Consider the following 24,009-nt stretch of genomic DNA (forward strand, 5'->3'; position numbering starts at 1 on the left):
TCCAATTTTTCTCAAACTTTCACTGATGTGTTCTACTAATATTGTTGCATTCTCTCAATCCTTATGTGTATGAAGGTGAACTTGTCCTTTAAAGACACACGAAAATATTGACTCTGATCCCAATGTGAATGTGACGTACGTGTGTACACTTCTCCGTTCAGTACAGGACTCCACGATCGCGAATTTAACCACTCGCGAAATTGTTGGGAATTCTGGATTCGCGAAAATTTAGACTCGCGAAATATATGGCGTATACAGTACTTGACTGTATATCAACATTTTTAGTGTTGTACATTTTGTACATGTATATGCTCTTTTCATCTTCTCCCTCTCCTTACATAACCCTGTCTGGCAATCACTAGGCATGAAGTCCATTGAACCATACATATGACAAGTACCACTTCTATTATGAACTACAGGATGTACCAACTAATTCCCCTACCAATATATTTCATTGTGTTTTACACACCAAAAGCCATGCCTGAAATCAAAGTGCAAATATTAAGTGGCCGAGACACTGAACACATATAATGTACAGAGTAGTACAGAATGCAGCATGTCATGATTGGTTTCTGTTTCTGACTACAATTTGTAAAAAGTGTTTCATTTTCTGTCTCTCTCATACTGTGTTCACACTTGTCCTCTTGTCTTTAAGATACAGTCCAGTGAAAGATAATCATCTTTTACTATCGAGCATTTGTATTTATTCCTCTCCCTATCTATAGCACAAAGGGTCATGTTCATACACTGCAGGGCGATAAGCTAATACCATTGTGAAAGTACACAAACAAACTGGCCAGAGATGTACAGTAAATCCGACCTCAATTATCCAGCCCTCTCTTATTCTGAGTTTTCTATTACTGTAAAATGAGGAATGTTCGCATGCATTTTAATTTCGTGAATTTCGTGAGCGGCAACTTTCGCGAATTTCGCGAGTGGCGACTTTCACGAAATTAAAATGCATGGAAAGTCCTTACCTACATTTTGTTAATAAGCATTGGACGCCAGTGGCAATTTGCGAAAATTTCATGCCGCGAGAAAGGGCGTCGGCTCCAATTTACGAAATTTTCATGCTGCAAATAGTATATCATGTTTTTTTAATACAGTATCCTGACATATCTGAGCAGTGAATACAACCAAAAAAAAAAAAAAGATTTCACACACACTGAAAACTCCTACAAAATTCAGGCAATCTTATATTCCTTATAGAAAAATGTTATGAATTCTACAGTAAAATATTTCAATTTGATTACAAAGTAGGCCAGCATAGTGTACGCTACTGTTGCAGTGTTCACTACTGATATTTCTCATAATAGCACTGGGTCTGCAGCCTACTTCAAGTACAATTTGTACACTTGTACATGTACATTGTATGTACAGTACATAAACAATTTTTCTTCCATCTCTGGCCAAATTGCTCTTTATATCGAGATGGGCGCTGGTCCTGACATGGCTGGATTAACAGAGGTCGGAGTGTGAATTGTAGTTCTTGCACTCCATATTGTGCAAACACCAGGGTGGTCCAAAACTTGAAATTTTAGCATGTTGCAAGCTCAGAATCTGAGAATATTGCAGAAATTGAATATGCGCGGAGCGCACACGATGAGTACGTAGTACGCAATATTTTGCTGCTTATCTCTCTTTGTGCTGCTTACATTCAATGTTCTCTCTCATGTTTTGCACACAAATATCTAAAGTACCTGGTAGTTTGATGTTAATATGTTATGCACATGTTTTGCACATTTTTGAATACTTTTACTTTGAGCTTGTTGCAAATTCTTGAGGATGTTGCATAGCATGTTGCTGGATTTTTAGGATGTTGCACAAGAATTTTAGCATGTTGCAGCGACATGCTAAAACCCCTCGTGGACCACCCTGCAAACACGTTGTACTGTACACAGTGTATTGCTAATTGCCCAAGGCTTCACTCTCCTAGTCAGATTTGTTCTCACATACAATGGACAACAAAAATGCATGAATTGAGCATACTGTATGTACTTCTAAAGAAAGACAAGCATCAATACAAAGGTGAGATATTGTATATATGTGACCGTGTACCTCAAAACGAACATAAAGTCGCACACACTGATTTTGCGTAAGGACTGAAAATACAGTGTAAGTGAAATGGGTCAACCTAGCCGAACTTGACTTTTTCATATTTTCTGAGAGAGCGGGTCTTCTTTTACATTATGCTAAAATTTGGTATCATAAAACGGGCAGGAAAGTGTGGTTTTTTAGCAGTTTGTCTCGAACATTTTTGGTAGAATAGTGTGATTAGGTGTGTCTTTAGAATCCCTTTTTCATTTCTGAAAAACCTTGTCCATACTCTTCACTTTCAACTCTACTAACTTTTGAAAGGATAGTGCTACTGCTTTGAAAGTTGGCATTAATTATGGACAGAATGTGTTAATGAGGCACGCTTAATTTCAGTTTAATCTGATAATCCCTTCAATGTTGTTACCCTGGTGGTTTACTTCCTGTTTTTTATCCCATTCATCGCACAGCCAGCACGGTTTGGTAAAGATTAAGCGCTTGAATAGACACGGTACTTCAGAGCCTCTTTTCTCAGTTCACACTTTTCCTAAGTTTGTGCTTTCTTTCCAATATTTAGATAGGTTAGGAGAGTCCATTTGATTTGAGTTATACATCATTTTAAAGCTTAAAGTCTGCTCTTTTAGAATATGGTCTTAGTTAAAAATTTATGTCTGGCGACTTTTTGTTTGTTTTGAGGTGCAGAGTCACATATAAATTATACTAGTATTCCATACAAAGATGAGATATTGTACCATTTGTATATTAACAAGTGATTACTTGACAAATAACATGAAATGTGTGTAAAGAAACTCACAGTTCTAAGGCATTCGTTGAAAACTGGTTCTGGTAACTGTGAAAAGCGCTGTCGCAATAGTTGAACATCTTCTTCAACAAGAGCCATACTGTATCAGGGTAACAAGAAACAAGAATTTCATGCTCAATTTGCCATCTTTGTGCAGTAATAATAGCCGAAATACTGTACATTTGTATGTGCTCATGCAGAGAAAAAGAAAAATAATCACACAATAAAGAAAATACTCCTACACTTGATTACAGATGATCAAGTCCTCACTTTACAAGAAAAGCTGCTCATACAATGTATATGGAAAATAAGACATTTGATGACACAAACGACTTTGTAATTAGTAATTTGTTATCACATACACAGCGTACCACAAATATCACAGTACACAACTTGATATCAATGTCAATACAATGTCAATATCTGTCAAACACTACATGTTATAAAGTGCAACTTGCACTGGTACCTTGATATCAATATAGTTTTTGTTCACATGAAGGCTACATGTGGAGATACAATTACACTGAAGTGTGAAGAACTTCCCATTCTGTATGAAAATTGAATGGACCAGCCCACAGTGCAAATACAGCTCTACAACTGCATGTCTTCTTTGTTCTTCCCATGCATAAACTGCATACTGTACAAACACACACACTTTTTTTCAGTAATCTTTATTTGATTTCTATTATTTCACATAACAAAAAACATTCATCTTGAATGTATAAACACAATATACATGTACAAGTGTTGTACACCCATGTACAATCAGCAATGTATGAATAGAAACCCCCCCCCCAAAAAAAAAGCAATCGGTGCGTGTCCCGAAATACGTATGTAACTTTACATTCAACACATACAATGTACACATTGTAGACTGACACGCACACACACACACACACACACATTTCAACCATATTCGTCGGCTTGCAAAATTAAAAGATCAAAACAGATGACTGAATAAACCACAACAGACATCACAAACGTCACCATATCAATTGTGCATTGGTGTCTGCAGTGTGCTGCAATTATTCATTGAGACAAACAGTACAGCAACCCGGGGGGGGGGGGGGGGGGGGGGGGAACAACTCTTTTTAAAGGTACCATAACAAAACAGGCGTAAATTCAAAGGAAAGCCCTCAAAACAGGTAAATTTCATGCAGCATGTTTCCATGGAAAAGACAAATAGGACAAGTTAGTGAAATCTTTGGCAAACTACAGACTCTGGTAGTCAACCCAATGCTTCTGAGATATTATGTGAAATTTGGGGGGAATTATACTTGTATCTTGGAGGCAACAGATTGTAAGTGTCATTACAGTGTACATGGATGCCAATAAAGTCTGTTTCCTGGAAGTGACTTCTACAGCAATCCTCATTTGCTTGTGTACATACAGTATAGAAATGAGTTCACCTTTTGTAAAACAACAACAACAACAACACCAACAACAACAACAACCTCAGTGGTGCACCTGTTAAACTTTTTCCTGAATCACAAATTGACAATCATAACAGCAAATCTCACAAGGACCTCATGCTGATGCAATGGGCTTCACATCACTTCCCTTCCATTTTTTTTTTTTGCTGCAGCATCAGCATTAAAAGGGACTGTACAGTTCTGGTTGAGGTGGGGATTCAGGTTTGTAACATTCCTATGAGATAATGAGAAACCTCTTATGAAATATGAAAGATCATGTAATGCTAAGAAGGATTCAACGTTTATTTGATGAAAATTGGTTTTTAAATGGCTGAGATATCCAAAAAAGTGATAATAATAAAAGGCGACAGGCCACACCTTTTATTAGGATCTCTTTGTTTCACCTTGTTTTTGGATATCTCAGCCATTTCAAAACCGATTTTCATCAAATAAACTTCTGATACCCCTTAGAATTGCATGCTCTTTGACATCTCATAAAGTGGTTTCTGAATATCTTGCAAAATGTTAAAAGCTAAATCCTCACCTCAACCAGAGCTGTACACACCCTTTAAAGAGGAAATTCAGTCAAAATATAAGTTAGTCTGATAAAAAAAAGAGTAAAATTTTACGAGTACAACGGTAGAAATATGACTGAAATCGGATGAAAAATAAGGAAGTTATGAAATTTTGAAGTTTTGATAATTTCTCCAAAATAGTTCTTGTACAGTGGGTATGAATGAATGCAAATGAGTAACCTAACCATGTCATACCCTCACAATTTTGCACTGATCGTGTACAAAAAATGATGAAAATTCAATGTTTCTGTCATTGAAGTCTGAAACATGACGTTATTCCTGATCAATTGAATAACTTCAGAATAGTAATCAGAATAGACATGTACAATGTATGAGGATTTAAGCCTCGGGCATAATTGCGTTTGAATGAAAAACAGGAAATTTCACAATTTTATGGACAATATATATGTATGGCAAGTTGTGAGGGAATGACATGCTCACTTTGCCATTTGCATATGATAATTCATATTGAGTGTTCAAGAATTGTTTCCCCCAAAAATAGTGAAATTTCAAAATGTCATAATTTAACTTCCTTATTTGTCATCCGATTTAGATCAAATTTATACCGTTGAACTCGTAATATTTCATTCTTTCTTATCAGACTACAGTTGAACCTCTCGTACCCGGACAAGTCGGGGCCGGGGCTCATCCGGATAAGGGATTTGGCCGGATACGGGAGACTCAATGCTTTATACATGTACATATACACATGTACTGATGTAGCCCATTGTAGTACCACATGTAGTAATGTGTATACTGCAACCTTTTCATTGTTACACTCAGTAACAGACCCCAAAATAGAGGTTCGTGTTTGCAAGAATGAAATCATTTTCTTTTATAAATTCTTGGGATGATTTACCTAAATAATTATTAAGAAATTTATCAAGTATATGTAATTCATTGTGTTTGTGTAGGAGATCTCAAGGAGTTGGGAATCCCCCTTTCCTCCCGTAATTATTAAAAAAAAAATCACGGCGAGATTGCGTCCGTATAATAGAGAGATCCGGATAAAGGGAGGCCGGATAAGAGAGGTTCAACTGTACCTTATATTGGGATGGATTTCCCCTTTAAGGTGTTCAAAATGTACGTTAGCCTGATAGATGAACAGACATGACAAAAGTGATGATTGTAAAATTAGGTGATCGAGCTTGATAATGAGAAATTTGGCCATTGTCTCAAATAATGAACAATTTTAATATCCCAACTTCCTCCTGTCTGGATTTTAAAGTCTAAGAATGTTTGATTTGTTCAATGTTTATGATTTTATGAAGCATGTACTTTGGTAAATGTCATAACCTGTGGTATTTAATATATATTGGCCCATGCAGAAATGCCTCGTAACAATAACAATGCAAGTTCCTACAATGTATGCTAACCTGCAACTTACATGTAACTTCAGTGCTGATTTCCTAAAAAAATCTTATTCATCTGGCGGAAAGTTTTTTAGTACTGCCTTTCGAAAATACAGAGGGGTGTGTACGTACATTGTCCATACATCTAAACATCACTGGAAAGCTTTTAAGTTTGGGAATTTAGAAATAAAAATCAGGAAGTAAATTGTTTGGAGACTCTATTGGGCTTTGTAATGACAGGGCCCCGTTGCTAGAAACTTTGCGTTTAAACGCAACTTGCAACTGATTGTCACTGGCCAATCAAAATCATTGTCGCATGCATGTCTTCTTAATAGGGCAGACCCTGAGCCAATCAGAATGGTTGTTTCAAAATTAGCAATTATTTGCAATTGATTGCAACTTTCTTGCAACTTGGCCCAGATCACATGACATTGACAGCACAATACTGCAGTGCATTTGAGAGAGTATACAAAAATGTACATCTGTAGGTACAAGTATAGGCCCTACTCAACATTTCAGCACTTAATAGAATGGCAAAAGACACTTTTTAGTACATATTCATTCCAGTAAATTACCACGGAGGTATACAAATGTGTACCTCCTTGAAATGACAAAGGAGGTAGAATTCTACGGCAGCACAAAATGCCCTCGGTGTCTCATCACTGCAGTTGCTATAAAAACTGCAGTCAATATCTTAATGTTGTAAGCAGGTATGTACACTAATAATATACAAAATATAGATTAAGAAATTATAAAATACATGTACACAAGTACAAGTATCAGCACAAGAGAAAGGCAAAGACCCCATGTGTTACACTGTACAAAATGGATATTACAATTGTAGGAAGCATGCAGAATTCAATGGTACACACTTTGTAGCATAAAAAACCCCTAGCATCTCATCACTGCAGTTGCTATAGAAACTGCAATCAATTTGTGTATGTATAAAGTGCTGCATGTTACGTACATGTACAAGCCTGAATGTGCACTTTGTATACATATGTACATGTGTAGATTGAAAGTAGTGTGTCCATGTACATTGGTAATTTGATTGTTACAAGGGAAACATGTACATCGTATGAGTAGATCAGAAAGCGGCATCCACTGCAACCACAAGTACTCAGGCACTTATGAAGCAATTATCCGCTGTTGACGACACCGCTCATCTCCATTAATATCTTGCTTGAGAATAGGACAATTACCGTGTCAAGCGGTGCATGCCACACAAACCTGGAGTGCGAAAGTACCTACATATAGATGCTGTACATTTATAGCGCAGCTGAGTCCGCTGCACAGGTTGGTGCAGTCTGTATATAAAGCTAGGATTGCAGCCAGGGATACATTGTACAGTACTGTACATGTAAATCCCCTCTGTGCAAGGCTGATGAAGGACATGGGGGAATTCCCAGAAAAATTGTGCAAGTTTCCCTCACATGTGGGGAGGCAGGATCAAAGGATTTCAAACTGATTAAAACATGATATCTACACTACATGTACATGAGCAGCACTTACAAAACAAAAGACAGCAATTGATGTACTTTTTGTAAAACGAGGCAATAATGCTACAGGCATGATGTTCACGATGTTTTAGTTGCATAAAAGTCGTTTTTGCTCAAGTTCAGTCATTTTCTTTCCCTCTTTTTTTTTTTGCAAACCCTTTTACACCACATTATAAGGTCTGCAAACAGAAATCTAATACCTTGTTGTCAAAGTCATCAGAAATTTGCTTTTGATGCAACACATCACTTCAACCAATTTGACGTCTTTTGATAAAAACATGTAATTCTTGTGTGAAGTGGTGTTAACGTTTTTAATAGGCTATTTGGGGTAGTGCACACGTAAACACAAAGATATTACCTTCTAATAGGGAAAAACAATGCCACAATGGAAATCTCAATCTACCACACTAGAGCAAATGGCTACTTCACGTTGCACCTGTACTCATATTGTAAAAATTCTTTCAATACTCCCCAGTGTCTGTGTACATGTACAGTACAAGCAAGTACCACAGCTTTGAATGCCATTGTTTACAAGAATGCATGGAATGCAATGTCATTATCATTATTTAGACAGCACAATATAATATGGTCACTTCACACTCAAAGAATGTCAAATTGCATACGTACACATGTACACTTGTAAGATTCGCGACAATCAAAAACTTAGAAATTAATGGTACTCTGAAATATGGTACGGGTCACAGCCCAGTCAATTAACCCATTAAAGACCATTTAATCTTGCTGCATCTCTCGTTCCTTTAATACAGCCCCCTGCCTCCAACTGTCTACAAATGCTCTGGAATTGGCCCTTGAGGGATTCTAGTGAGCGACAGAAGAGAGTGATGTATGCAAATTTTGCCACTTTTCTTCCGCAGTCCATGCATTAACTTTAACTGCAAAACATGTGAAGAGCCAACACAAGCCCAGAGGGACACACTGAAGTAAAAGCTTGACCTTTCTACACGTGTACATTTTTAGAATCACCCCAATATTACAAACACTTCTCCAATGACATGTACACATGTACAGTGTACATGAAGCGTGTTCTACATTTCTTCTATGGTATGGACTTTGGCCTACACTATGTACAATGTATAACGCTACCGTTGCTTTTTGCCGTGTTCAAATGCACATTTTACATTACATTTCCAATGATTTGGTATGGACATACTGGATGGAAAGAAAAAGAAGATGGTTACATATTGTATGTCCTCATCCTTAACAAAATGAATACAAAGTACATGTACTGGTACTTTTTTTTTTCAAATTCTGACGAAGGGAAACAGGGGCGTCACCAGCTTTTTTTCGAGGGGGGTGCGTTTTGACCCTAATGTAACAAGATTTTTTTTTGGACAGACATTTGGAATATAGGAAGCTCTCAATCCCTAGACTTTTACTGTCGTTGAGGGAAACCAAGCGGGGAAAGGGCACCGGCGTCGCTAGGATTTCATCTTTTACAGTAAAAAAAAAACTACCATTTGGAGCTATATTTTTCGCTTTGGAAATAAAGGGGGGAGGGCGCACCGGGCGCAGCTGCCGGCAATTACTGGCAGCAACATCAGGAGAAAGGCATAACAATTAAATGCGAGTGAGCGGAGCGAGTGAGCTTTAATATTTTGACATTTTACAGTAAAAAAAAAAAAAACCCTGCCGTTTGTTGCTATATTTTTTCGCTTTGGAAATAAAGGGAGGGGGGGGGGGCACCGGGCGGAACTGCTGGCAATTACTGTCAGCAACATCAGGTGAATTGCATAACGATTCAATGCGAGCGAGCATAAAAAAAATTTGCATTTTACAGTCCAAAAGCTGTCGTTCTTGGCCATATTTTTTTCGCTTTGGAAATCAAGGGGGGGGGGCGCAACGGGCGGAATTGCTGACAATTACTTGCAGTAACATCAGGTGAATTGCATAACGATTAAATGCGAGCGAGCGAAGAGAGCGAGCTTGAAAATTTTACATTTTGCAGTCCAAAAACTGCCGTTCTTAGCCATATTTTTTCGCTTTGGAAATTAGGGGGAGGGGGCGCACCGGGCGGAACTGCTGACAATTACTGGCAGCAACATCAGGTGAAATGTATAACGATTAAATGCGAACGAGCTTGAAAATTTTACATTTTACAGTCCAAAAACTGCCGTTCTTAGCCATATTTTTTCGCTTTGGAAATTAAGAGGGGGGGGGGGTGGAACGCATGCCACCGGGCGCAACTGCTGGCAATTACTGGCAGCAACATCAGGTGAATTGCATGACGATTCAATGCGAGCGAGCGAAGAGAGCGAGCTTGAAAATTTTGACATTTTACAGTAGAAAAACTGCCGTTTGTAGCTACACTGTATATTTTTTCGCTTTGGAAATTAAGGGGGGGGGGGCGCACCGGGCGCAACTGCAGACAATTACTGACAGTAACATCAGGGGAATTGCATAAAGATTAAATGCGAGCGAGCGAAGAGAGCGAGCTTGAAAATTTTACATTTTACAGTCCAAAAGCTGCCGTTCTTAGCCATATTTTTTCGTTCGCTTTGGAAATCAAGGGAGGGGGGGGGCGCAACGGGCGGAATTGCTGACAATTACTTGCAGTAACATCAGGTGAATTGCATAAAGATTAAATGCGAGCGAGCGAAGAGAGCGAGCTTGAAAATTTTACATTTTGCAGTCCAAAAACTGCCATTCTTAGCCATATTTTTTCGCTTTGGAAATTAAGAGGGGGGGGGGGGGTGGAACGCATGCCACCGGGCGCAACTGCTGGCAATTACTGGCAGCAACATCAGGTGAATTGCATGACGATTCAATGCGAGCGAGCGAAGAGAGCGAGCTTGAAAATTTTGACATTTTACAGTAGAAAAACTGCCGTTTGTAGCTACACTGTATATTTTTTCGCTTTGGAAATTAAGGGGGGGGGCGCACCGGGCGCAACTGCAGACAATTACTGACAGTAACATCAGGGGAATTGCATAAAGATTAAATGCGAGCGAGCGAAGAGAGCGAGCTTGAAAATTTTACATTTTACAGTCCAAAAGCTGCCGTTCTTAGCCATATTTTTTCGTTCGCTTTGGAAATCAAGGGAGGGGGGGGGGCGCAACGGGCGGAATTGCTGACAATTACTTGCAGTAACATCAGGTGAATTGCATAAAGATTAAATGCGAGCGAGCGAAGAGAGCGAGCTTGAAAATTTTACATTTTGCAGTCCAAAAACTGCCGTTCTTAGCCATATTTTTTCGCTTTGGAAATTAGGGGGGGGGGCGCACCGGGCGGGACTGCTGACAATTACTGGCAGCAACATCAGGTGAAATGCATAACGATTAAATGCGAACGAGCTTGAAAATTTTACATTTTACAGTCCAAAAACTGCCGTTCTTAGCCATATTTTTTCGCTTTGGAAATCAAGGGGGGGGGGGGGTGGAGCGCATGCCACCGGGCGCAACTGCTGGCAATTACTGGCAGCAACATCAGGTGAATTGCATGACGATTCAATGCGAGCGAGCGAAGAGAGCGAGCTTGAAAATTTTGACATTTTACAGTAGAAAAACTGCCGTTTGTAGCTATATTTTTTTCGCTTTGGAAATTAAGGGGGGGGCGCAACGGGCGCAACTGCAGACAATTACTGGCAGTAACATCAGGGGAATTGCATAAAGGTTAAATGCGAGCGAGCGAAGAGAGCGAGCTTGAAAATTTTACATTCCATTTTTACAGTCCAAAAACTGCCGTTCTTAGCCATATTTTTTCGCCTTGGAAATTAAGGGAGGGGGCGCACCGGGCGGAACTGCTGGCAATTACTGGCAGCAACATCAGGGGAATTGCATAACGATTAAATGCGAGCGAGCTTGAAAATTTTACATTTTACAGTCCAAAAACTGCCGTTCTTATCCATATTTTTTTCGCTTTGGAAATTAAAGGGGGGGGGGGGTGGAGCGCATGCCACCGGCCGCAACTGCTGGCAATTACTGGCAGCAACATCAGGTGAATTGCATATCGATTCAATGCGAGCGAGCGAAGAGAGCGAGCTTGAAAATTTTGACATTTTACAGTAGAAAAACTGCCGTTTGTAGCTACATTTTTTCGCTTTGGAAATTAAGGGGGGGGGGAGTGCGACGGGCGCAACTGCAGACAATTACTGGCAGTAACATCAGGGGAATTGCATAAAGATTAAATGGGAGCGAGGGAAGAGAGCGAGCTTGAAAATTTTGATATTTTACAGTAGAAAAACTGCCGTTTGTAGCTATATTTTTTCGCTTTGGAAATTAAGGGGGGGGCGCACCGGGCGCAACTGCAGACAATTACTGGCAGTAACATCAGGGGGATTGCATAAAGATTAAATGCGAGCGAGGGAAGAGAGCGAGCTTGAAAATTTTGATATTTTACAGTAGAAAAACTGCCGTTTGTAGCTATATTTTTTCGCTTTGGAAATTAAGGGGGGGGGGCGCACCGGGCGCAACTGGACGATTACTGGCAGTAACATCAAGGGAACTGCATAAAGATTAAATGCGAGCGAGCTTGACAATTTTGACATTTTACAGTCCCAAAACTGCAGTTTGATGCTATATCTTTTTTTGCTTTCGAAATTGAGGGGCGCACCGGGCGCAACTGCTGGCAATTACTGGCAGCAATATTAGGAGAATTCAAATGCGAGCGAGCGGAGCGAGCGAGCTTGAAAATTGTGACATTTTACAGTCCCAAAACTGCCGTTTGTAGCTATATTTTTTGCAGTAAGGGGGGGGGGCGTACCGGGTGGAACTGCCGGCAATTACTGGCAGCAACTCCAGGAGAATGGCATTACGACTAAATGCCAGCGAGCGAGCTTGAAAATTTTGACATTTTACAGTCCAAAAACTGCCGTTTGTAGCTATACTTTTTCGCTTTGGAAATTAAGAGGGGGCGGGGGGGGGGGGGGGACGCCCGGTGCGCCCCTCCCCCTGGATCCGCCACTGGTAGTCAAGGGTGTCGGTTTATGTTCATGACTGGGGGAGGTATGACCAGCGAGGTGGCGTCGAAGTGACCAAGTATGGGAAGGATGTCCAAAATCTATGTATATAGTCAACACTGTATAGAATACACTTGCACTATTAGATAATTATGTATAAAATCAGTGCTGCCAGAACCAGGGGTGCGAATTGCTTTTGCCCACGATTTTTTCTTTTTTTTTTTTTTTTTGTCCCCAATGCAAAATTTCAAAAAAATAAAAAAATAAAAAAAAAATAATAATCATTTAGTGTCCGGCGTTGAGGTCGCTCGCAGACTGAAGTTTTTTTTTTTTTTTTTTTTTTTTTAGGGTCTGAAGGGGGGTGCGTTCGCACCCAACGCACCCCCCCTGGTGACGCCCATGGGGAAAGAATACAATATCATTAATCACAGTATCCTTTTAAAATTTTCCCTTAACTGAAAGCAAAACTTCAATTTTTTTTTTTGGTATTTTATTTCATTCATTTATTTATTTTATTTATTTATTTTTTTTGGGGGGGGGTTACAGTTCATCACTGCCATCCATTTTATACACTGTTAAAAAAAGACAAAAAAAAGTTTTGAATAGATTTTGTGGCAAGTTCATGTACATTGTAGGTGCTGCTTATTTCATTCCATTTAATTCAACAGTTTTTCACAAGAAAATTTGCAAGCAAGATGTTCTGCACTCAATATTCAGTTGTACACAACAAGTACAATGTATAAAACACTGCATTCAGGGAAATTGTCCCATCATGTGTTCCATGCGTTACCTTTGAACACATTTTTGTACACTTGATCTTGCAACAAACCAGAAAGTTGTATTGACAAATTGCATGAAACTTTACGTTTAACTTTAATATTGATAAGATGTGCAAAAAAAAAAAAAAAAAATGTAACCAAGCAAATTATGATTTGCTTTTAAATTCAGAGAGTTTTGAAACCAAAGGTACAGTTTGAAAAAGTGCTCAGTACTTTTTTTGGTCCCATGCGTTACAGAAATTAATCAACCAATACACGATCCAAATGGTTGTCTTTCAAATAATGGTCCTCAGTATTAAAAGGGACTGTATCCAGTACTGGTTGAGGTGGGGATTCAGGTGTTCATTCCTAAGTGAGATAATGAGAAACCTCTTATGAAATATGAAAGAGCATGTAATTTTAAGAAGGATTCAACATTTATTTAATGAAAATTGGCTTTCAAATGGCTGAGATATCAAAAAAAGTGATAATTGATAAAAGGCGACAGGCCACGCCTTTTATTAGGATCTCTTTGTTTCACCCTGTTTTTGGATATCTCAGCCATTTCAAAACTGATTTTCATCAAATAAACTTTTGATACCCCTAATTAGAATTGCATGATCTTTGACATCTCATATACACTTTGTAGTGGTTTCTGAATATCTCGCAAAATGTTAAAAGCTAAATCCTCACCTCAACCAGAACTGTACAGTCCCTTTACCCAATCCCTTGAGTTTCATTAGGCCTATAAGATTTGTGAAAAAAAAAAACTTGTTTTTGCCTGATATCAAATGTGTTCTCCAGCTGCAAAGTAGATCGGATTTGTTCAATCACCTTTCCAAGAAAACAGTTCTTTTGAGAACAAACACCATCTTGTTTCATGGTCTGCAGTACATTGACGATAAATCAAAGTACGGTACCAATAAAGAAAGGTATTGCAATAAGGCAAAGAAACAGGTTGAAAGAAATAATTGTGATATTAACCAGATTTCCCAAGTGAGCAGACTAAGTGACATTGTTGTTGTTTTACTATTTTCTTTTCATCAGTTTCTCATGATCACTACAAAGAAGAAAAATTAACAAACTGGTACAATAATGTCTGCTCCCAGAAACGTGTGGGAGTCTGAAGGAGCCCAACACGACACAAACACAACAAATAATGCACAAGCAGACATACACTGTACATATCAAACAAACCAACCGAACACAGGAATTGTGCTGAACAGCTTTTGGCCCTGACTCTACAATGTATGGAAGTGCAGTGGTTTTATAAACTGGCACGTGATCTACAATGATATGTATGGCTCTGCTGTACAGTACATTTGTACGTCCTGCCAATGGAGGCTAGCGTCCTCACAACATTCCACACTGTGCAGAGGGTTCAAAGTCCAGCACTACATGTACACCTGACCTCAGTATCCCACTCTTCATTCAAGTGAATGAGGGGCTGCACTGCCAAACAAGTACAAATACAATGTGTGATCCATAACACATGTACTGTATTGCTATCCACTGTACAAATACATTGTAGATGATAAGCAAAATAAGATACATTACAGTGTACAAATGTATAAAGTACATTGTATGTACACGACTACAAGTTGTATGTACTGTATGTAGGACACTTCACTACAGGTACAGTCAATTTGTACATACATGTAGTATAGGCCCTACATGTAAATCCAAACCCAAACAATATCTAACTTATGACAAAAGATTCACACATTATGTGATACAAATATCGGAAGCCATCATACATGTACACTGTACATCTGTATTCAGTATTGAACACAATGACATGGGGGGATACTGTAAAGTTAAACAAATCAGGAAAGAGGAAGAAGGAACTCTTCAAATAAATTTCACGGCTACTTCCAATTCCTACATATCTTGAATGGAAACTTAGGGTTGGGTTACATGTAGGGAGCGGCCGTGCTCATTTACATCAAGGCCAAGTTTAGATACATATTACACTAGCTTACTGAATGTTGGAAAAAAAACACTTTATAAAGTCCATAGGCACATGAGAGTTTATATACAGTGCGTATCAAAAAAAATTTTGGAGGGCTACTATTTTATAATTGTCAGCTATGGAAAGCACAATGTTGGTTGTGAGGAAAGAGGAACTCTTCCTCTTTTCATTGATACATCTAATTATATTGACAAACGTCATGCATGACTGAACACATGAACTTTAGAGACAACAATGACAAATTGCACTTTTTTCCAAGTTTGCGTGTTATTGCGAAGGAGCAATGCATAAATGTCTCACTGCATGGATGAGATCTGTCAATGAAAGTGGTCAAATCGTCAGGCCAGCCTGCATGACTGCAGATTCGTGTTTTACATAGGGTTTCTTCTAACGTTTTATGGTTCATAACCTTCAACATGGCCACGTTGTCGATAACTTGGTCCTTCCCATTATCAGGCGAAACCATTATCCATTTTACATGTACAGTACTTTCCTCATATTCAAGACATGGTTTGTCACTGGGAGCTACATGTATGTGTCGAATATGAACAGAGAAAGATGGACTGCATGGGTTGGCCTCTGTGGGAGCGACCAAGTTATCAGACAAAAGGCCATTTTAAAGGTTATGGACCATAAAATGTTAGGAGACAACCTAAACACAAACCCTAAACACAAATGCTAAACACAAACCTGCATTCGTACAGGCTGGCCTATTGGCAACTTTCATTGACAGATCTCATCCATGCAGTGAGACATACATTGTTCCTTCACGATAACAAGCAAACTTGGAAAAAGTGCAATTTGTCATTGTTGTCTTAAATAAAGTTCATGTGCTCAGTCCTGCTTGACAATTGTCAACATAATTAGGTACATGTACCAATGGAAAGAGGAAGAGTTCCTCTTTCCTCAAAACCAACATTGTGCTCTTCATACACATTATTGTAGCTGACAATTAAGAAATGGTAGCCCTCCAAAGTTGGATTACCCTTTTTTTTTTTTTGATACGCTCTGTAGTTCAGCATCACTATAAGCTTTGAAAAACCAGGTAGTGTGGGAAAGAATGGTAGCCCAAAACATAGAATCGATCTTTATTCCCTGCCCAACACATCTACATGTACACAGCCCAGGACTGCAAATTTGCCTGTTAGCACATTTGTGCACAGAAAACTTTACAACATGTATATGCCACAAAGTCATACATGTTGTAGTCTGACATTGTAGCAACAAGCACTCTCCAAACCACAACAAAGAGGTAACTTGAAATTACACTGTAGTCTAGAACTGCCTCTCCCTGTCTTACAGATAATGTGTAAGAATGGAATGTGTACATATACATTGTACATTGTACTTTGCACTGGAAGTCAAGAAAATGTGAAACTACATTGTAATTACCATGTACAATGTTCTTCCAAACAAACAACAAAAAGAAATATTAAGAGTTCCAGGCAAGGGACAATATTGGTACATTTTAAGATGTATGTACAAGTACTCTACATGTTGATGTATCCAAGTTGGGTCTTAGAACTGGGACTCAAGCATGCCAAAAGTTTGACAGTAACCCTGAACTTTAAACTGAGCTGCCCTTTAAAAGTTGTCGTAATGCCTTTTCGAATGGCCATACAAATAATTGTGTAATGCCCCTTGAAATTTTGGGGTATCAAAGGCCACTTTGCCTCAAGCTACAAATGTAAAGTGCCCTTTTAAAATGGCCTTGACCTTCAGAAATCTTATTTCGAGCACGGAGTACAAGCAAGCACTACTGTACTGAATGTACAATTGTATGTGGCTACAAAGTACATTAGGTGATCTATCAGAGAGTACTGTATGCACATGCTTCAATAAGCACGCATTTGCATAAATATTACATGTCGCACACAATGTACACTGTACAGCCAAAGTCCCAATACACTGTACATTGTATGTATCAACCAATCAATTATAACTTTGCTACATTTTTGTACTCTGCTATTGCAGGGTCCTCGTGAGCGTATTGTACAGTACTCTCCGCATAATTGGGTAGGCTCGGGCAGAGCGTTTCTTACCCGATTAAGCGGAGTACCCGATTAACAGAAGAACACGTCTCATTCATTCACAGTTGACACATACAATGTGTGTATGTACATTATACATGCATTGTACACTGCACCAAACACCTACGCTGTATGCTTGAACACGCATGCTTGCACGGCACATTATACATACCTTACGCTTGCTGAGTCACGAGCAATAATTAACACTCTTTTTACGGACAAATATGTCTTCAGAAAACTCATGTTTAATCACTCCTCAAATGATTGGTCTTCTTTGCAAATTAAAGAGAACGCTGTATGCTTGAACACGCATGCTTGCACGGCACATTATACATACCTTACGCTTGCTGAGTCACGAGCAATAATTAACACTCTTTTTACGGACAAATATGTCTTCAGAAAACTCATGTTTAATCACTCCTCAAATGATTGGTCTTCTTTGCAAATTAAAGAGAATACGATTACCCGTGAAAAAAAATTGACATTCATGATTTCTTAAAGTGTTTTATCTGCGATGAAATGTGGGTAGAAATTATATTAGAAGAAAATCATTTACCCATTTATGCAGAGAGGCAACCCGATTATCAAGTAAATTTAATGTGCATTGGAACTGATTTTGACATTACTACCCAATTAAACGGTTAAAGTACCCGTTTAAGCGACACCCGATTATGCGGAGAGTACTGTATCACCCTTGAAGAAACAATCACAGACAAGTGTAAAACTTGCCTTCAAGGGTGACTACAATACAATGTAGTGTACACATGAGCTTGCAGTTCAGACTACTAGTACCCAACCAGTTTCACTGTCTGATTACTGTACCAGCACAGTATCTGGCCAAAAAGGAGCGAGAAGGGAGCAGCAGTTTACATGCAAAAAAAGTTACTCACCACCTGTACGTACAATGTATACATAATACAGTACATTACAACACCACGGCTCTACACACCACACACTCACAATTAAATATACATGTAAGAGGCAGTATACGATGTATTCAGGATCCACACACACATCATTCAATATTGTATTTCGTATGGATTTGGACAGACAGCCGCTCGCCTTGGCTCAAGTCTCGTGTTATGGACAAACGGAGGAGTAATAAGAAATGCATGCTCATTACCTCCACCAAGATGGTTGCGTTTTTTTGCCTGCTTTGGTTTGTCTGTTTGTCTGTCTGTCTATTTGCAAAATAACTCAAAAGTTGAATAGATTTGGATGAAATTTTCAGGAACCTAGTGACACAAGGAAAAGAAGATTTAATTTCAGTCGTGATCAAGATCACTGCCAGGGATCAACAGTCAGGATCAATGATTTGTGTGTGTGTGTGTGTGTGTGTGTGTGTGTGTGTGTATTTTCAAGATTCATATCAATTCTACGACACGTAGTAAGCTGGCTATCTGAAATGACATGAAAAGAAATGCGTCGAAGCCTGTTGGGTGGCTATGGAATCTTTCATTGCCGTACATTGGAACATGTGTACTTTCATCTTCCGTAAAGTGCTCTTGTGTTTTAATACATTTGTACTAGCAAATACATAGTACATAATGCAGAACATATTTGTTGGGTAGTCAATGATTATCTACAGTATGACAATTAAATGTCATGCATTGCCTTTGAGCATTCACTTTCCATGGGTTCGTAAACATCATTTGTGAATATTCCTTATTTCCTTTCCCCTGTGCCAAAATTAGTAAGTCTGTCACAACAGTAATCGCTGCAAGCCATGTCAGCAAAACAAGAACTTCTTTCAAGATCAATGTACTCTTATTGTAACATGCCACGTTTCTTGCTTTATGATAATGGTGAACGGTTTTACACGTGCAGAAAATCAATGACTAATCATTCATCACTGTTCGCAGCTGGTTTCCATGAGTGACATGGTACAACTGGTTACTGACTGGCTACAACCTGAAGGAATAGAATACTAGTCTCATTCCTTTGTCTGTCACTCCGCTTTCATAAAGCATTGATTTCAAGTTTTCCATGGCTGCCTAAATTGTCATCGTTTTTGTTATTCTTCATAAGGAACATTTTCCTTCAACTGAACACTTTCCTTCAACTTACAATCAACATAAATAACTTGGTTGCTAGCACATGGTTCGTTTTTGTTGCAGCGTAAGGAACTTTTGTTGTTGTTGTTGTTGTTGTTGTCATTGTTGTTCATCATTCATGGAGGAGAAAGAAGAGGAATGACAGGGGAGAAGGGAAATTTACAGAAAGAAACATCTGCTCAGCATGCTGTCTTTACACCAGCATCATCAGATAATAATTTATCACCACCATCACTAATCATATCATTACCTCTGCCAAGAAGGTTATGTTTTTGCCAGCAATGGCTGTTTGTCTGTTTGCATTGAAATGACTCAAAAAGTTCTGAACAGACTGAAAAGAAATTTTCAGGATATTTTGATGATGTACATATTAAATCTAGGTAGTGATCAAGATAACAGTCTGTATGAACACATAGGACTATAATGATGGAATCACAACAAATCAGTTATATTTACCTAAGCCAAAAACAGACAGTAAGAAACGTTCCTTCTCATACTCCGCTTGCAATATGTTCAATTCATTACCAATTTCCGTTCAATCATCCCCTTCATTACCAATTTTCAAGAAACGCCTCTGGCTTCACCAGTCTATCTTTTGATTTAGTTATTATTTCGTATGACCACCACTTGTATTGCGTCGTATTACATTTCCATATGTTTTCATTGTATTTTCTATTTGTATGTTACTTGATATTACAGTTGTATTTGTAATCTGTATTTGATTTTGTAACCTTTGTATTTGATGCAGGGCTCCCTTGCAAAGCAGGCCATTGGGGCTCTGAATGAGACAACCCTGCTTTTAAAGAAAATATGAATAAATAAATAAATAAATAAAATATGGCTGGAAATGAGCTAGATTGGCAGTAGTCTGTTCTATCTCTCTCTCTCTCTCTTTTCATGTTCGTATTACAAAATTGCTCAGTTGATATTTATCCTCCAACACCAATATGACGTCTGCTCTCCATTCCACTCCGTGCTGCCACCCCTTTCCTTTCCTATATCACTGTCAAGTTCTGTTGCATGAAAAATAGATCTGTTGGGTTCAGTAATACTTAATATTTCATATTTCATTTGTACTATTGAATGTGAACCTGTCCTCGTCATTAAGAATTACGAAAGAAAGGTGGTTTTTTGTTGTTGTTTTTTTAATTTGCTTTCCATGTAGTTGCCTCAAGGAGCTACAGTACACTTTTCCAGCATTAAATTTTGGATACTGTATGCACAGCTTCAAAGTCAAGGGCCCATATCTTAAAATAAAACAACCATTATTTTCCCCTAAAATTATTATTACCTAATATCAATTCAATTCAATTCAATTCAATTTTATTTCCATTTCCATTGAATAAACAGAAAAAATATATACAATACATTTACAGAACAAATTTATAACAATTTCAAAGAAAACGTACAAATGGTCACGAGTAACAACAGAATTTCGTTTCTAAGGTATATACCTGATACAAAGATTAGAATGGAAATGGAGGGTCCCACTTAAAAAGCAAAGCTTGTAGGGTATGGGACCCTCAAAAAATACGTACACAAGGTCAAAGAAACCAATGTCAACTGACATGAAATTAACTTCGGAAGGGGAAAAAAAGAAGAAGAAAAAAAAAGAACAAAAAAAAAAAAAATATCCTCAGCGGGCGCGAATTTTTCTTTTCCTTTGCTGTGTTTTCCCAGCACTACTTCTGTCTTCAGATTTTGAATTTCCTGTGCATCTGTCATGCACTTTTTTTGAGAGAGAGAGAGAGAGAACGAGAGAGAAATTTTGTTCTCTCAAGCAGAGCAAGCAAAGTCACATTGCGTAATAATGCAGTTTCGATTTCCAGATGACTGTACCAGTGATGAGATTATATGCTTCAACACAAGTCTTGACTACATGTACTTGTAGTAACAGACCAGTCTGTCAACCTATGCTCATCTGAGAAGAAGGAATGGATTTCTGAGGACCTAAATCATTGTGAACAATTTACATGTATAGACAGCTGAATGGGCAAGAAAGAAGCTAAACTAAGGTTTTTTGATATCCAGGAGATAGCCCCCTTCGAAGAAAACAGAATCTTCACCACCGACCTCTCTTTCATTTTACAAACAGCTGCCTACATGTATGTATATAGTCACTGAGTTTCTGTTCAAGTGATAGAGAATATGCCTCTCGCAACGCTCATTACATCTCGCACTTCTTGGTGAAAACGTCTCATTTTTAGTGGCATTTAGTGGAGATTTATCTGTGTTGTATTGAGCACTGTAAAGTCTTCAGTAACCATCCCCTTGTATAGGCCTAAGCACTGCGCGCCGCATGCCACTTTAAGCGCCTACTACATTAACGAACTATGCTTTTGCGCATATTAGAATTTTGGTATGGGAGGTCAAACCTTCCAATTGGTACAGGTTTTTTAGTCCTTACACTTCCACAGCTCGCCACTACCACTCAACACGCACATCTAGAGTAAAACCACCAGTTTACATGTACACTTTCTGCAATATTCATTCAACTCATATATTCATACAAAATTATATATATATAACAATGTATGTTAAATATATATCAAACTACCTTTTCCCAATATCGATTTTGTTAAATACATCAAAACTTTCACAAAGTCCCCAAATATTATCATCTTGACAATTGCCCAAAATTTGGACAGCCTCTCCAAAATTCGGACACACGCTAACACGCGTTCAATGTCAATACGCTTACAAGGCCGCTGAAAAATGAAAAAAACCGCGCAATACCTTGTTGGCGCAAGGTTGCATCGGGAACGTTGTGGCACCCGTTTGTGTCTGAATTCTGGTGACTCGGCACTTGCATTCAGCCCCTGTACATTTATTCACTGCATCGGCACGTACAGAGATTTTGTTTTTCTTTAGTGTTCTTGAGGATACCATCACACTCTGACCTTGCGATAAGTGAAAAATCTCGCAACAGAACGGTGTGATTTTTCAATTTTTAGTGCTTTTTCGGCGAGCCTCATTCCTAAGATGGGACCTAATTCGCACACGCTTTGGAAAAGTTGCGCCGATTCTGCATTTTTGACAGTGAAATTTGGGATTTTGGATGGATTTTTTGAGGTAACTCAGGCACTTTCCTGTGGTGAACGAGTGTGCCAGTATGTGAAACAATGTGATATGCGTGTGTTGTGACAGTACTGAGTAGAATTTGCTGGCTTGTGATAAGTGATACAAGTTTGTAAGTGCAGTGTCCGGATTCTGGAGGCCGGCCAAAAACTGGGGGTTTTACTCTACCTACAAATAGATCAGATGATGACTTTCACAGCTCAGGAAGCTGTAGAGAGGGTCTGTATCACAGATTCACAATCCAGTCTTGGCAGATTGAGGTCTACGATGCAATGTAAACCTCAGCAGTGCCCAGCATGCAGTTCGGAGTGTAATGTTAATCATAAATGATTGTTAGACGTCTAGTCTACCTGCTCCTCATCCTGCAACACGCAACAATCGATCACCATCACACTCACACTAATTACACACTAAACACAGACAGAGTTGAATTAGTGTCTACATGAATGATGAACATGAACAGCCATTCTGATTGTCTTATAAACATCTAACAAAACACTAAAGAACCTCACTAAACTGATTTCAGTTTAGATGCAAATCTCGGGATGGCGGTGGTGAGTGAATTTACAACTACTGTTAGTAATAGTAACGTTAGAACGATCTCATGTAACAGTTAACACCTTAGGTGATCTCCCCAGTCAGCCCAGAAGACCAGGCGACACAGCACAGCCACAGTCAGTCCTTCCAGCTCCAGTTGTTTTGAGCTTCTTCGTTCGGGCGGTTTCGTAGCACCTTACTCAGATTCAGTCTCCTCACAGACACAGCACAGGCTCAGCAGGCGATCTCCCACAATCAGAATTCTATGATTATGAACCACTCCACACAGGACTGCTTACAAAAAGTGGACATTTACGACTCTAAAAGATTATATTAACACTGAATTCCAAACTGTCTCACCTCATCATACGGTTCCAACTCCTTTCCGATGCGATAAAGCCATCGTTTCAAGAATTTGATCCAAGTTTCGTAGATAGGTCCCGTATACTTCCCGTGTTTGGATGAATAGCTCCCTAAAATGTACACATACGATTGAAGTCGACTCGAAACCCCCTCCCTAGCGTGAAATTAGACGACTACATACACCGTAAAGCACGAAAATGTGGAGCTATCGACGTAATAACTACAACGTATGGCTCACATTATTACGCATGACTATCAACCTTTGACCGTCCAATTCGGGACTTCCCAGTCGATAGATGGCACGCTTCATCAATTTTTTTTTGATGCTCTCACACTGTCATTGAAAACATTATCTATAAGCACACGGATTAAAAGCAACAGATATTACAAAATGTGATACTTGATCTAAGCACTCATTTTGTCTTACAATAAGGAAAATATTCAAAAGTAGCCATTACAAAATTACCGACTATGACACGCTTTTATTGGCTCCTAAAAAAGCAATAAAGAAGACTTAATTGTTTCTGATAAGAAAAACAAAACATCTGAGCATTCCATTGTTTCATGTGCATTGAAGGTTGAATTAAATGTTGCACATAAAACTGCACAGGGTTGTTTGCGATATGTC

The 24,009-nt window shown here is 38.8% G+C and overlaps 1 protein-coding gene across 1 annotated transcript in view; it reads right to left on the reverse strand.

Annotated features, from left to right (window-relative positions):
• The window catches only part of LOC139737226 (uncharacterized), a 28,601-nt gene extending 5,103 nt beyond the window's left edge, over positions 1 to 23,498 (reverse strand). Inside the window, exons 1-2 of the mRNA XM_071647902.1 lie at positions 23,379 to 23,498; positions 2,849 to 2,936 (exon numbers count right to left, since the gene is read on the reverse strand). Of these exons, the coding sequence (XP_071504003.1) occupies positions 2,849 to 2,936; positions 23,379 to 23,386 (96 nt within the window). The 5' untranslated portion in view covers positions 23,387 to 23,498. The remainder of the gene's footprint in view (positions 1 to 2,848; positions 2,937 to 23,378) is intronic.
• Positions 23,499 to 24,009: the final 511 nt, after the last annotated feature.

This window comes from Diadema antillarum, unplaced genomic scaffold (assembly GCF_040938485.1).
Source record: "Diadema antillarum isolate AM-2024a unplaced genomic scaffold, OU_Dant_1.0 seq00000686_RagTag, whole genome shotgun sequence".
Taxonomy (NCBI): Eukaryota; Metazoa; Echinodermata; class Echinoidea; order Diadematoida; family Diadematidae; genus Diadema; species Diadema antillarum.